The sequence below is a fragment of the Labrus bergylta genome, chromosome 18 (assembly GCF_963930695.1).
Source record: "Labrus bergylta chromosome 18, fLabBer1.1, whole genome shotgun sequence".
NCBI lineage: Eukaryota > Metazoa > Chordata > Actinopteri > Labriformes > Labridae > Labrus > Labrus bergylta.
In genome coordinates, this window is record NC_089212.1 from 11,214,611 (window position 1) to 11,230,000 (window position 15,390).

General features: G+C 41.2%; 1 protein-coding gene across 5 annotated transcripts in view; it reads left to right on the plus strand.

The window, feature by feature from the left end:
• The window catches only part of arid1b (AT-rich interactive domain 1B), a 174,424-nt gene that overhangs the window by 38,578 nt on the left and 120,456 nt on the right, over positions 1–15,390 (plus strand). For 4 of the 5 annotated variants that reach the window (XM_065966073.1, XM_065966075.1, XM_065966077.1 and 1 more), the window contains exon 3: positions 8,938–9,093. In XM_065966073.1, coding sequence (XP_065822145.1) covers positions 8,938–9,093 — 156 coding nt within the window. The remainder of the gene's footprint in view (positions 1–8,937; positions 9,094–15,390) is intronic. The other variant, XM_065966074.1, reaches the window with a different exon arrangement.

The window sequence follows — 15,390 nt, forward strand, 5'->3', positions numbered from 1 at the left end:
ACAAAATATTTACATTAATTTCACAATCTTTCCTGGAAATGTTAATTGTAGATTTGTCCCTCTTAGCTTCATACTTAAAGCTAAGGAGAGCAATAACTTTCTTTTTCTCCTGCTTCAGATCATCACTTCCATCATTTATAGCATGGAGCTGACTCAACACAATGAATGTAAACGTTAAAACAATGTTAGGACATTTTGATGTGTGACAGGAGTAAAAACACAACTTCAACATCCAGTATGTGATGCTCATGATTGTAGGATCAGTCCCTGACTTTGGGAACCGGAAGGTCGAGGGTTTGATCCCCAGCTCTTGCATCAAACATGTCTGATGTGTCCTTGGGCAAGACACCTAACCGCCGAATTGCTCTCGCTACTTCGCCGGCAGCGTATGGATGTATATGAATAGGATTAGTTACTTCTGATGGTCACTTTACATAGAAACCTCTGCCATCAGTGTGTGAATGTGTAGGTGTGACCTGCGGTGTCTAGGCGCTTTGAGTAGTCAGAAAACTAGAAAAGCGCTACAAGAAAAATAAGAGACAGAATGTTTTATTGAACCATGATAACCATACAGCGTCACTTTGTTTATCCATCATTACGTTATTGTTTATCAGTCATTAAAGAAGACATGATATTGTAGAAAATATGATCCTTCAAGTAGACAAAATGAAATACCCCCCCAACCTTTAAAATGATCCACATTCTAAGTTCACTTTGTTCATGTCTAAACAAAGGAGGGTTTGTTCCCAGGCAGAGATTTGAAGGTGTGATAGATCAGACAGCAGAAGACAAAAGGAACGATGCTGGTCAAATGAAAAAGTGTTACAGTTGGATCATTGAAATGCTTCAGCCAGTTATGGCGGATAAGCTGAAGAAAAAGAGACGAGGCGACTGCCACAGATGTCAGAGTTATTTTAATGCCGGTTTACTTTTTCATTCCTTGACTGACAGATCTGTCAACAGTGCCATTTCTCCCTAACTGTTTTCCTGCTGTGCTCCCTTGCTGAAAGTTCCTTTCATTATCTGCCTTTAAGTTCGGCTTCAGATTCACTGAACTGCTGGAGAGTATGAAAAAAAGAAAAAAAAAAACGTCCTTTGCATCATTTTGCACTCTGTTTACAAATGCAATTATTTTAATTTAGTCGGCTTTTGAATATTCACATCCATCCCTCCACTGATGCAGTGATTAACACATACGTGTATAATTATTTATTTTTAAAGAGCAGTTGTCAGTCAGAAGGTACAATAATAAGCCTGCAGTACTGTGTCCTCATAAAACACCTTCTAGAAGTAATGTGGTGGCACTTCAAAATTGCTGAAGGGCTGTTTGAGACTTATTTGCCACCAGCTTGCTGTGACAAGTTCTTGATCAATCTCCACCTTGAATGAATAAGTCCAACTAATGAAAGATATGTTTAGCTTGATGCCAGGTGACTAATACAACTTGGACTGGATTAAATATGAAGATGTCAGTTTGAATCAATGACTTTGGGCTTTTAATGTAATGTATGCTAATGTTAGCGGAGCAGGTATAGCGTTGGTTTGACATTCATCAGTTCCTTTGGTACAAACAGTTTTTTTTCTGTCATTTCTTTTCACATTTCTTTGAGTGTGCCCTCAAATAATTGGCATGATGTTTGATGATGACGATGAGGGATCAGGGTCTCAAAGCTGTATGCGTTTCGTTTTGTTCCCCTCCATACTAACCTCTGAGGCAGGGTACTATGGATATTAGCATATAGTACATGAAGTCCTGTATTTGAAGCTTCCAGTTTAGAGGTGTGATACAGAACAGGCAGTTGCCCTGATTAACTATTCCTTCCTTGTTGGAGACATGCCAGTCAATGAAATCAACTGATGCAATACTGTGACACCAAACACCTGGTGTGCTTTAAATCTGTAGTACATGGAAATTGTATGACTTTGTATACATGGTATAGAGGGATCTGATGGCTGCAGCCATATTTCAGCATGGATAGTTGTATTAAAAAAAATCAGCTTCTGATGAAGGTACCTTAATCAGGTAATCTCAGCATTATTTACATCTTACATTTCAGACATTGTTACAATAACAGCCTGATTACATAATAGAGATAAATCCTGACCATCTGCCACATATTTGTTACATGATGCTGTATAATATAACCATAATCTACTAGCTAGTTAGCTCAATCTGTTAACAGCAGTTTTGTTTGTTTGTATGTTTTAGATACTTTCGTTGATCTCCGAGGGGAAATTTGTGTTTACACTCTGTTATTAAGAGATACGATATTCACACGTATAGGCCCAAAAATACAAGCATGTAAAAACAGGACCTATGGACATGCTTCAATGGAGAGATGTTATAGTGAGGGGGCTGAGAGGACACCCCTGAGCTGTTGGAGGTTCTGCGTCTTGATCAACTCGTCAGTACTCAGGAAGTGAAATGGCACCTCTCCAGAAACCACACCAATTTCCGTACTTTTTGTCCATAACGTCCCTTGGACTAAGCACCAACAGTCGTAACAAGGTTTCCGTAGGTGAACCTGCGGAAGGATCATTACCGGTTGAGATCCCTGCACCCGAGGCCGCGTGGTCCCCTCGGTGCTGGCGGCGGATCGTCACTCAAAAACTCTCCCTTTTGCGACTGTTGGGGCGCCGCAATCGGCAGTCGCTCCAATAGTTGCGTTATGAAATACTCTTCTATATTCATAAATCATGGATTTGCAAATGCAACATGGCTGTAATGATTACATGTAGTCTGAGCCTGCAGTTAATAATTTACTTATGCACAGATGGATTTTTGTTTTGTGTTTTATAATGTTGATGAACTTGGTCGGCAGGAGTGGAGTCGCTGAGACCTCCTCAGGTTCTTCCATAAATCATTTATATTGTTGTCAAAAATAAAGGAACATAGAAAGTAATGGTAAAAAAAAAAAAAACAGCTGCAGTAATTGTCAACCTTCTTATTTATTGGTGCCGGATTCATGCAAAGTGTACCATCAGGTTCTACAAACTGTTTTTTTCTTTCTTTTTTGCATCTGTCACCTCGTTTTTCCTTCATGTGTTACATTGAGAGACAGTACTCTTCATTAACAGCGCACTTAAAAATGAAAGACACAAATTCAGATAAAATTAACATACATTTCGTAGCTGGCATGCTTTAAATTAACATATTCAGTTGTGTGACATTTTCCATTCAACATAAGTGTGTGCTGTGGAACATTTTCCATTCAGTACTGCTGCTGTGCTCGCCCAGCTCGTTAATTGATTAATTACGTTCACCTGGTGCTCTAGGTGCCAATCAATGCAATCGTATGTATAATAGCCACATGTCTGTTTGCCTCTCCTATATGTTCATCAAATTATGGGGGTTTAAGAGAACTTACAGCTCCACTGAAGCACTTTCTACATTTTCCTCCTCTCTCCATCGGCTCTTCTTCCTCTGCTTCTCTTAAACACTTGTCTGTGTCGCTCCTCTCCCTGCACATATCTCTCTGTCTGCATCACTGTCTTTATCTGTCTCTCTCTATCTTTATCGTGTGAAACATCACTTTATCCATCCCTTTAAGTATCTCTGCCTGTAACACTATTCCTCTATCTCCCTTTTGCCTATCGCTCCATCTCTGTCTCTCTAAAAACATCTTGCTTTGCCACCGTTTGTGTCTCTGTATCTGTTTCATGCTTTCATTTGTTTCCTTTCTAGTTCTTTTTCAGCTCCTCCATTTTTCCTTTTTTTTTTTTTTAAATTCTTTCTTTATCTCCTTTTTTATTTAAAGCATAACTTTTGACTCTGTGTTTGCCGACTGGAATGCTATAAGGCTATTCCTAATGCGGTGTCTGTGTGTGCCTGTCATGTGTATGTTAAGAGGATGGAGGTGGTGGCTCTGCTTAGCACTCTGGTTGGCTGAGCCCATCTGTCACTCAAAACGGTCGACCTGTGGTCCCTGTCGCCAGCCAGCCGTAACGCCACTCCAGCAGAATTATGAAAATTCCTGTCCATTGCTCATTGGCCCGATTGAATTACAAGTAGTGCCTTGTTCCGTGCAAGGTCTTTAAACGGCTGATTTGAGGCATGCACACATGTGCGTACACACACACAACACTGGCATGGCTAAGGGTGAGCAGGGCTATTTATTCTCTCCACTTGCAGAGCAGGGAGATATTGTCTGCCTTTTCATCTGACTCTTGTTTTGATAGATTTTTGATTGAGTTGCTCTCCGTGTTTGTAAGTGTTTGTGTCTTTGTATCTCATTATGCCGCCAAGGCTTTTGTTTTCATCACACTGTTTCTGCAGTTTATGGTGAATTATTTGCTTCGCAGGACGTCTATTCTGCGTCATTTCTCCCTACAGCATTTCACATCTGTTGTCATTTCATTACAGACATTTATTTGACACTGTGCGCCTGCCAAGACGCTCTGGATAAATCACTCTGTTATTTTTCTACTTCCACACACCTGAGTAGAAGAAAAAGGCAGAAAATGGTCTTATTTTCTACTTCCAGCAGTTATTTTTATTGGAATAAGCAACAGCACAGCAAGCATGTTTATCACTAAGCATATTCTCAGTCAAAGAGAATCAGGTTTCAGTGTGCTTGTTATGTACTCAGTAGGTACAGTACATTCAAACAGTCGCCCCAAGCGATCAAACAGACGCTGCATTTGAATGTCTCTTTCTTCCCTCCCAAAGCCACAGTGACAGGTTGCTACTTGTTAGACCTGCAGTCTGCATGCTCTCTCTCTCTGCCTATTTGATTGACTGACTGATGGTATTTCTGCCTGTTTTTTGTTGTTGTTGTTTGTCTATGTCTGTTTCTTCTTGTGCTTTCTTACCTGATAGACTGTCTACTTGCTTGGTAATGTGTCAAGACTCTCTTCTTGAATACACTGAAAGCGGACACTTCTTAAAGGTTCCCTATACAAGTTTTTAGAATAAAAAGTTGCTATTACAGACGGATTAAAAAGGATAACTAGATTTCATGGCTGCATTGACAGTACTTTTTGTATAATAAAAATGGCCTTGTGTTATAAAAGCATTAAAAACAAGCAATCTGTAGCGTTGGTATAAAAACAGGCCATGCAGCACTTCTGCTAATCGGTTAATGTGTAATCAAAAAACTCCTGAATGACCCTCAAACGTTTTACAAACAGCTCTTCTGGATATATTGTTTTTTGTTGAAGTACCCATCTTCTTGTAATTAATGATAAACTCTCTCCAATGTATCCATCTATAGAAATGATAATGGCCTGTTAAGTTTGTGTCTGGCAGTCCAATGTTGATTGTCTTAGTCCTTAGCATTGAATCTCTGCGTGGATGTTGGATTTTGTTACACACACGATGCTTTTTGTGCTTTGTAAACAGTATATAAACAAATAAAATCAGAAGCTTTAAGAGTCAGAACCAGGATTACTAGTCGGTTAAACTCATTAATGATTTAATCAATTCTGGCCTCTATGCTAGTCACAAGCTATGTAAAGTATACGCTATGTAAAGTAGTGGCCAGCCAATAGCAGGGGCTGTAGCTTCAATGGCTACTTCGATACTGCCATAATGCTTTACTACCTGGATCTAAACGAGCATAGTGAATTAATAGCATCTCATAGGGGGTTTTGCAGTATTCAAATCTAGAAAATGGAAATCAAGTTAAATTGTAAATGGACTTGCACTTGTATAGCACTTTTCTAGTCTTCTGACTACTCAAAGGGCTTTTACACTGCAGGTCACACCTACCCATATATAAACAGTCACACACTGATGGCAGAGGTTGCTATCTTAAGTGACCATCAGAAGTAACTAATCCCATTCATACACCGCTGACGAAGCAGTGGGAGCAATTCGGGGTTAAGCGTCTTGCCCAAGGACACATCGGACATGGATCAAGTACCAACTGAGCCACAGCCAACCAAGTTCTGGTCTATGTCAGTTTAAACTGGCATATAACCACTTGACCAAAGCAATGCATATTCACATTCACTGTAACCTGCAAGGAGGACCGAAGGCTGGTGTTGCCAGCACTGTTAACTTTAGGCCAGTCGGAAAACCGATTGGACCACAGGGCAACTTCGATCCCGTGTGTAGCCATGTTCAGTTTTTTGTTCAATTAATTGTGCAGAATTTTGACTGGATTCCAAATCTAGACTAGTCAAATAGTCTGACTTTAAATTTGCATTTGACTGAATCAATTCAGACTTATAAAAAAAAGTTTTTCCACCTTTAGATGAGTCAAGGATACAGATTTGTCACCACATATTTAAATATTTATCAAATTTGAAATGTATAGCTGCAAAAAGTTGCCAGTCACATAAGTTACAGTGCTAATAGACCAGCAGATATTTTGGCTTGTCATAGCAGGAGATACACAGGTGTTAGAGCACTTATTAGATTAATGATGTTCCATTGGCTCTGTGCCACTTAAGAGTCCCAGTAAGCCATTACAGTGAGCCAGCATGCACAGTGCAAGGGCCCTGAATCTACCAAAAATAGTGTCAGTGATACTAATGACACCTGTATTTTGCACACCAGTAGACTACTGAATGCAGTAAGAATTCTGGAATTTTACCCACTTAAAAATCATGAAATAAGAATTAAATTTTTTCAATTCAGGCCTATTTTCACCCGTCCAGTTAGCACATGACACTTTATCCTAGTATAGAGCAAAGACAGCAAATCTACGTTACATGTTTTTTGTTTTTGTTTTTAGCTTTCTCAGCTTTCTCAATCCAACACGCTTGCTATCTGGGTCCCAGGTGTATTTTTAAATGTATAATCTCGTCAACTCAAACTGGCAATGTTAAAGACAACAGAAACTGGTGTAGTTTATTATTTATTCACATGCCTTTCATGCTTTGTTATTAGGATATTTATAGCGCCAAGACGATTTCTTTTGGCGGCTCAAACCTAAAGAACAATTCTCTGATAACCTTTTTTCTGTGCTTTGTCTTTCTCATTGCCTACACCTATCTGTTTATCTACTCCTCTGTCTATCTGTCAATGTCTGTCCATATCTGTCTGCCTGCCTGTCATTGTATTAGTCTCAGGATGGAAACCACCCACAGTTGTCTGGTCTTGATCTCCATGGCGACCTAATCCTTGCCAATCCCAGAACAGTATGAGACCCACTGTGTTATTCTAGGCTGTCATCACTGATCATTGGATAGAGTTGCTGCTGTTTTATCAGAGCAGCTTTGATCCAAATCTGAAGACAGTGCTGTGGGTGTATTTGTGTGTGTGTGTGTATACAAGCATAGTTGTCTTTCCTAGTTTAACGATTCCCTATTTACTGCCAACTTGGATTCATGTGCATTCATTTGAGTATATGGGTATGTGAGTATGATATCTGTTGGTGTGTGCGTAAGTGTGCGTGTGTGCTGCCCTGGCTGGCAGTAATGAATCCGACGGTGCTGTTGGCATGAGCGGGGCCATGCTATTAACCTCTCTGCCAGCTAGACTGATCTCACCCTGTCTGTCTTTCTCATCGGCCTAATGACACTCTCACACTCTGAGCACAACACACACTCTTTACACACACAGACCTGTCCTTTCTAATCAGATTTCCATTGAAGTGAAAAGTATTCTACATAGTCCAATCATCTCTATTCAGAGAGTCAAAAAGCTTCTGCCAGAGTCAAGAGAAGATTTCTTTTTTTTTTTTTTACACCCACTCAAAGGAAGTTACTCTTCAAAACTATTTCAAATGTATGACTCTCAACTTGGCCCTTGAAGCAGGATCCGATTTCCCTTTATTTTACACAAACTATCAGTTTCAACAGGGCTTTCATGAGTACTTTTTCCTACTCATAACCATCACTGTAAAACTACAACTCTGGATGTGTGCTTTTGATGTGACAAGACAGAAGTGTAGGAGTAACGTCACGCCGGAGTTCCCTGTAATACCATCATTTGAGATATAAATCACTCTAAGTGAGAGTTTTACTTTGCCAAGCCTGCCAAAGAGATTTAAAGGGGCATTTCAAAGTTTAGGGCCCAGGGTAGAAGCTGGAGGTGGACTATGCGCTGTACACACGACCCAAATTGCAGCCTGTGTGCTTGTTTATTGAGTTTGTGGCAGGACTTAGGACTTGTGGTCTTCACTTAATAATAAAGGCAACATGACATGATGGGGGAAAAAATGTGACATAAAAAGTGCTCTTTAAATTGCCTCACCATCAGTCTTAAATGTTGTTTAATAGTCTGTACTTGGCTGTTGTGTGGGTGGGTGTGTGTGTGTGTGTGTGTGAGAAAACCCCATCCTCCATAGGAAATCCGTAGAGGAGTAAGGAGCACCTGGCGCTGTCTGTAGTCATAACAAACGACAAGGAGGGATTTGGACTACATTTGTGTTGGTGCCAGCTTGTTACACGCGCTCCCTGTTCACATTCTCTCCCACATCCACCATGAAATGCAGCATCGGTACTTGGCGTTGCTTTGCCCTCGCCACTTAGTTTTTTGACTGCACAGCTCTGGAATGCCCCGGCTTATCCATGTGTCCCTCATTAGGGTTACGGCCTGGGACGCGCCAGCAGTAATATCCAACACACCTCATCCCATCTGTGAGCTGAACGAGAATGGGATAATGCACAGAGGAGGATGCATTTGGCAAGCCAGAGGACATAAAGTTAGACTTCTCTGCAGAGAGAGTTTATTAGGAGAAGGACTGCTGGGAGACAGTGTCAGCCTGGTCGGAGCTAAATAAAGAACTTCAGATGAAGTGGATACACGGGTTTCCATGTTGGCCCATGTGAGATGTTTTTGTTGCTATTTTCCAATTATCCCAAGAGGAATCTAGGTTTGCGGACTCTCCTTACATTACATTACCTGGCACCTGATGTGAAAGCCTGCACCGAAAGTGCACCTGACAGCCTCTCTGCATTACTTCTACTATAAGTGTTGTGTTTTTCTTCAGCATTGGCCATGACCTCAATTTCTCCCTCTAACCGTTGTCTGATTGGTTGTTTCAGCAGGTGGCGCCATATGGCCAGCAGGGGATGGGCGGTTACAGTCAGCAGCAGCAGGCGGGGCAGCAGGGAACCCCTCCATACTTCAGCCCCCCTCAGCAAACCCCACCAGGTCCGACCCAGGGCCCCTACCTGCAGCCTCGACCACCGCCGCAACAGGTACCAACAAACACACACACATAATCTGATCACATGGCGGACTACGACACCCACTGTGGTGTTTCCTTTGTGGAAAAAATTGGCCAAGACATTGAAGTCTCCTTTGCATGCCATGGGAACAATTATGGTGATTCAATAAATACATGTGAAAAAATATATCATAGATATTCAGATGTCACTTATTGGATGGACATGAATAGTAAATAGGAATCGTCAGCAGGAAACAGATTTCAGCCAAATCTTTTCATGGATTCTATTTTAATATTCCTGCATCGCTGAGATCAGAGAGATCATCTTGGGGGATAAACTGTATATGTGAGTGTGTGTGTGTGTAAGTGTGTATGTGGGCTTGTGTATGAACATTATCAGTTGTGTTGGTGATCCAACATGCCTGTTGTATGGATCCTATTATTCCCTTGCATTATTCATGGGGCTTTTTTTCCTTACTCTCCACACACCCACACGCACTCGCACACACACACACACACACACACACACACACACACACACACACACACACAGACAGAGATACACACACACATACACAGTGCAATGGAAGGTAATTTAATTGCAACACAATTTCACAGTTTGGACCATCTTAATGTGGAGAAAGAATTTACATTTTTCCATGTACACAAACATGTCTTTTCAACCCAATCCTCAGTAGAACAAAGAGCCTTTTTTCACAGTTATGGATCTAGAATTGTCCTGCCAAGTTTCAAAATGATGTTCTATAGAAGTTTTCCATTGGGGAGGCGAGTTCAGGCAGCTGTTTCAGAGTTGAGCGAAGGCTGCCCATGTGTTTCTCATCCACTCTGCAGCCAGAGGCATCAATCGTCCTGCGCAGAGTGACTCTGGCTAACAGCCCTCCCCTGGATCAGAACAGGCCAGAACAAAAACGAGCAAGAGAAAGAACTGTACAGGTCGGGAGAGATTACAGCAGAACTGGACTGGAATGAAAAGATCAAACGGAACAGGGAGGAAGAGCAGTAGACGAGACAAAAGAAAACAGGAAAGGACAGATCAGTGAAGAAGGGAGGCCCCAAGCAATTCTGCAAGACCTATGTCAGCGCTGATAAACCCATGTTTTATTCATCAATATTGGCTATCTCACATTAGTACTCCATCAAAAACACATGGTTTGATTCCATTACAATCATTATACAATGAAAACAAAATTACCACATTGTGTAGCAGAGGAAAAGTGCAACACAGACACTTACTCAAGCTATGCTATGAAGAGTTTTGCAATTCTTCTCAAGTATTTTCTTTTTGTGCAATTTCATATTTCCCCTCTGCTACGTTTCACAGAAAGGTTGAACATTAATAGATAGTTCATGGTTCCCTTAAAGAACATTGTAGATTAGATTCTTTAAACCCTTTTAATATGTAGAATCCTTGGTTCTTATTTTTCCTTCTGATACTTCCTTTACAGTTTTTTAAAACTTGAACTTAGTGCAGATTGACTGCATCTTTTCACACGTGAAGAAATAACTTTACAAAATACATAAGAGTACATATACAGTACAATAAATTACAAAACTATCAAATTAGTCTGTTCTTCATATTAGGAGTTCACAAATATAGATAGAGTTATTCAGCATGTGCACTGCACACTGATGACATTTGGCAGTAGTGTAGTTGTCTCTGTGGTAGGTACTTATAGTGTGATTTACTGAGATGTAGTTAAAACTTCCTTTAGACAGCCATGAATACACTACATCACATCACACACTAAGACAAATAGCCAACAAAAAAGCCATTATGAGCACAAAGGCAGGTTGTCAAAAAATGAAATCGTTAGTCTTAGCATAATTGTTTTCATACTGAGCGAACGTTTCAGCCACTATGCCTTTTGTCTCACACTGAAAAAGCACTTACTCTTGTTTCCTCACTTAACATGCTGACACACACAGACCTGCTGCCTTCTGAACAAACATTATTCACTCTAACTAGCAGAGGCTGAGATCCATGGCCACGATGACATTTTGTGACAGTAATGGTGTGTTTTCATCATTGCAGATGATGTGGCAGCAATTGACCCTTGCTGACATTTATACACCAGGTAGTTCTTCCCAAGCACCCTGATTGGCCAAAGCCTAGTTTCACCTGTGCTGATAGGTCTCATATTAGTTGCTATGACAACTGCTGTGGTAACCAGGGAGTTGGTTTCCTCATGTTTTTCTGTATGGTTATGAATGTTGTTACTTTAGGGAGAAATGTTTCAATCAGGACACGGGCTTGTTAATGCTGCATAAAAGACACAATATGTTCAGCAGACATTGCATCAATGTTGCATCCCGCTGTCTCTACCTTTAATCTAGAAAGCCTTTCTGTGTGGTAGAGCTATATAGCAATTTGTGTTCCAGAAACACAGCAGGAAATATGTCAACCCTCCTGCGTCCTGTGTCCTAACCATCAAACTATAGACCCAACTAAATCTGTTCTTTCCATCAACTAATAAGCTCCCAGCCCCCATACTTTTACACTTACTCTACATTGTTATGTTTTGGTTGGTATCAGAGACAAACTTTAACAAGATACGCAGCAATAAATGGGGGGGGGGTTAGAAAGGACAATCTTCCCAGCGTTCCTTTCCAGAGTATACATACATCCTATGCGTGTAAATAGCAATTTATAGATTGTAATAGGCTAGATCTCCTGAGACAGAAGTGCTTTCTTGCATGCAGCCACATCAAATCCATCTTGTGTAACAAATGCTAAATCCAGGTCCAAGCACTCCATTTATTCCAGCATTTATTTCTAGTCATTACTGAAAATACACAATATTGATCATTAAAAACATGACATTTTACACCTAACAAAACCAAGCCTGTGCAGTGGCATTAAGACAAAGTTAATTGTTCATTGATTGAGTGAGAGAGGAATTTCAAGAGGGAAAGACTAGCAGAAAAAAAACCTGAATTCATTGAAATAACAAAGGAAGCCAGTCGCTGTCTTTGATTTTGGATCCAAGAGTAACATGTTTGGATAATTGAACCTACACAGTGCAGTTGGCCAAGATTGCAAACAAAGCCTTCGATGTGCTTTCAGCTCAGTGCTGTATTACTTTCATTTCTCTGCTTTGAGTGAGTATCAATTTTTGTCTGTGTGTCTCTGTGTGTGTACACTTACAAGCCTTGAGCGCTGCAGCAATTTTGAGCTGTGAAAAGGTCAAATGGTGACCTTTTTGTGTGATTCTGGGCTGAAATGAGACATGACGTGAACCACACAGAGGGGATTACATGCACACACAAACACACAATTGCAGCTGCACGCCAGATTAGGATGTCATTGTGTTTTTGACCCCTGTTTTTTGACCCTGCAGTACTCGGAAGAGATCCGAGCTGAAAAGTTCTTTATTTTGTTCTTCTGGCGCTTTTCCGCAGTTCCTTTCCCCCCACTCCACTCCCATTAACCCTAGCCAGAGGACATCCTCCAGTTGATGGAACCATTCCAGCTGCCTTTGACATGAAATTTGCTCTGCAACCGACCGCTATTAGCTGGTTTTGTAACAAATCGAAGAGAAAAGGACGTCTTTCTTTGAGTCTATTGCACTGCTGTGACCTCATCTGATTGCGAGAAGCAGAGCAGGCTAAAGAGACATTTCTAAGACATCAAGGCTGATACGAGAAAATAAAAAATACATAACATATTGCATCAGTGAAGAAGTAGGTTTTGAAAAAAAATGAATGTGGGTGGTTTGCTAGTGGTTTGTGAGTGCTGTGGGTGTTTGAGAACAGCAGATATTTTTAAATTGATGATTGTGAGTTGTAGTTCTCCTGCACACTGTGACATATGCTTTGACTTAATTGATTGAGAAGGCTTTTTGACCTCAACACAACTTGGTTTGTAATTTGTGTGTAAAAATGTCACTTTCCTGGTTCCCGGCTGGTAAAAAAAAAATCAATAAAAACAGATTCCTGCTTTGTGAAAAAGCTGAATATTGTGAAATATTAAAACGCCATAACATAGAGGCCTGTTTTCTGGAAGCATATTTTTTAACAGACCTTATAAATATCATGACCCTAATGTTTTTTGTCTGATTGTTGGCTTCAATTACAGCGTGAGACAAATCGCTTAAAAGGAGAAAATGGGTGCCCTTTCTTCTTCTCCCTGGCCATATTCCACTTGACGCATAACAGATGAAGTGTGTGATATTTTGTTACTACTCTAATACTTTCTACCTCATAAAAACAGAAATGTGAGAGCTATAATTTGAAGAATTTGGAGATAATTTTTTATGGCATGTTTGCTTTATTGGGTAGTTTACACTGGAGTGTGACAGGAGGATAGACTGAGGGGGAAGAGAGAGCGAGAGAGAGAGAGAGAGAGAGGAGGTGGAAGCAGCGTTGGCCAGCTGCCACACTTCAACTCATAATGTTGTGAGAACATGCTACTGGCTTTGATCAGCTTTTCCATCAAGCACCCACTATTTAATTTTTCACTAAGAAAACTGTGTCTGAAATGTATGTTTGTGTAACATTATACAGTTTTACCCCCTTTGAGTGTTACATTAACTGTTTGCTGGATAAGGCTCTGAAAGGTACTCTGCTGTATAGTGGAGTTGTCGGGGTTTGACTGCTGCTCTTTGAAGAGGGGGAAGTCGTTCTCAGTGACATTTACTCCCCGTAGTAAAACCCTCCTCTCTTCTCTCCTGCGTGAATCTGATCCCACCTCTCGTTTCCTCTATTGGCCTTAACTATTTCCTCTTCCTGTCTGAGAATGGGCTCAGGGGAGCGCTGAAGTGGTATCGAGGAGCACTAAGCTGATTGGAGGAGACAAGCTCACTTTACAGGGACCTGCATAGGGAGAAGCTGAATCATTGGTTTAGATGCTGCTTAGTGATGCTCATAGGCGTAACTGTTATGTAAAACTGAAGAAATAGGGTGAACACTCTCGATTTAGCAGGTTGAGCTTCCTATGAATGTTCACCTTTTATTATATAAAAGTACAGAAATTGTCATGTGCTCCTTAAATAACATTCTTTGTACTATTATTACAGAAGATCGCTGGAGATTTGTGATATTTTGCATTAAATATATCACACAAAATCCTTTTGCAGATTAAATCACCCTTCTCTTTGGAAAGTTCTTTCTTGATGCAGTACTGTTGAAGGGCTGCAGATAAACTTGTTTGACGTTGGGTAATGATTGTTAGAGAAGTGTCTAAAGTTAAGGCAGAGTTCCATTTGTCATTTTATTTTGTGGATGCATTAGAAGTGATGATAAAATCATTACTTGTACGTCTTTAGATGGAACTCTCTTTAAACCATAGATGCTCACATACTGACATATCACCTGAGTCCTTTCACTTACAGAGTGTCATTCCCTATTTCCTGTCTAGCACCCCTCCACCCCCCACTGGCTGCAGCAGCAGCAGGCCCTTTCCCCCACCCTCCACCACCCCTGCTTTTAATCACACCAGGTTAATTAAAAGGCCGTGGAGCCTTTCTGCGACCTGCCTCTCTGGCTTTATTACCCCTGGCTGTATACTGTACTATCCACTGCTGCCTCAATCATGCTGACTGCCCATGAACACACACACACAGTCACACACACACACACACACACACACACACACACTAACACAGTCACACACACACACACACACACACACACACACACACACACACACACACACACACACACACACACACACACACACACACTAACACAGTCACACACACATTGACACGGAAAAGGTGAGCTCACCTTAGCTACTAGCTGGGAGGATGGAGAGGAAGTTGAGAGGACAAGACGGAGGAAATGAGAGCCGGGGAGGAGGGTGTGTGATGAAGAGAGTGAAAAGGATGTGGTGAAAGTAGAGGGTGCAGTGCATGTGGGTGGGTGGGGCGCCCAAAGTTCAATGTCATTAATTGGTCACCATTTGAATATTAAGTGAAGAACTCTGTTAATTAACAGGATAATAAAAGTGCTGCTGGCTGGAAGGGGGTGGACAGAGAGAGGGAGGGATGGAGGGAGGGAGGAGAGGCTGTGGAAATGGAGGGCATATGGCGATAGAGGGAGGAGGAGGAAGAGAGCAAAAGAGAGAGAGCGAGGCTGGGTGCAGGGTGATAAGAGGGAGAGAGAGACGTCCGTGGGTAAAGGTCTGGCAGTGGTAATTTGCGGAGAGCCGCGTTAATTGTCATAACCTTTTAAATGGCAGAGTTTATCGGAGTCCTCTAAATGTCCCCGCATATCGCCACGGCAACCCTCGGCCTGCCACACTACGATTGGCCGACGCTGACGAGTACTTAAGCTTGATGAGTTTTCAGGCAAAAGCTAAATGATAAAA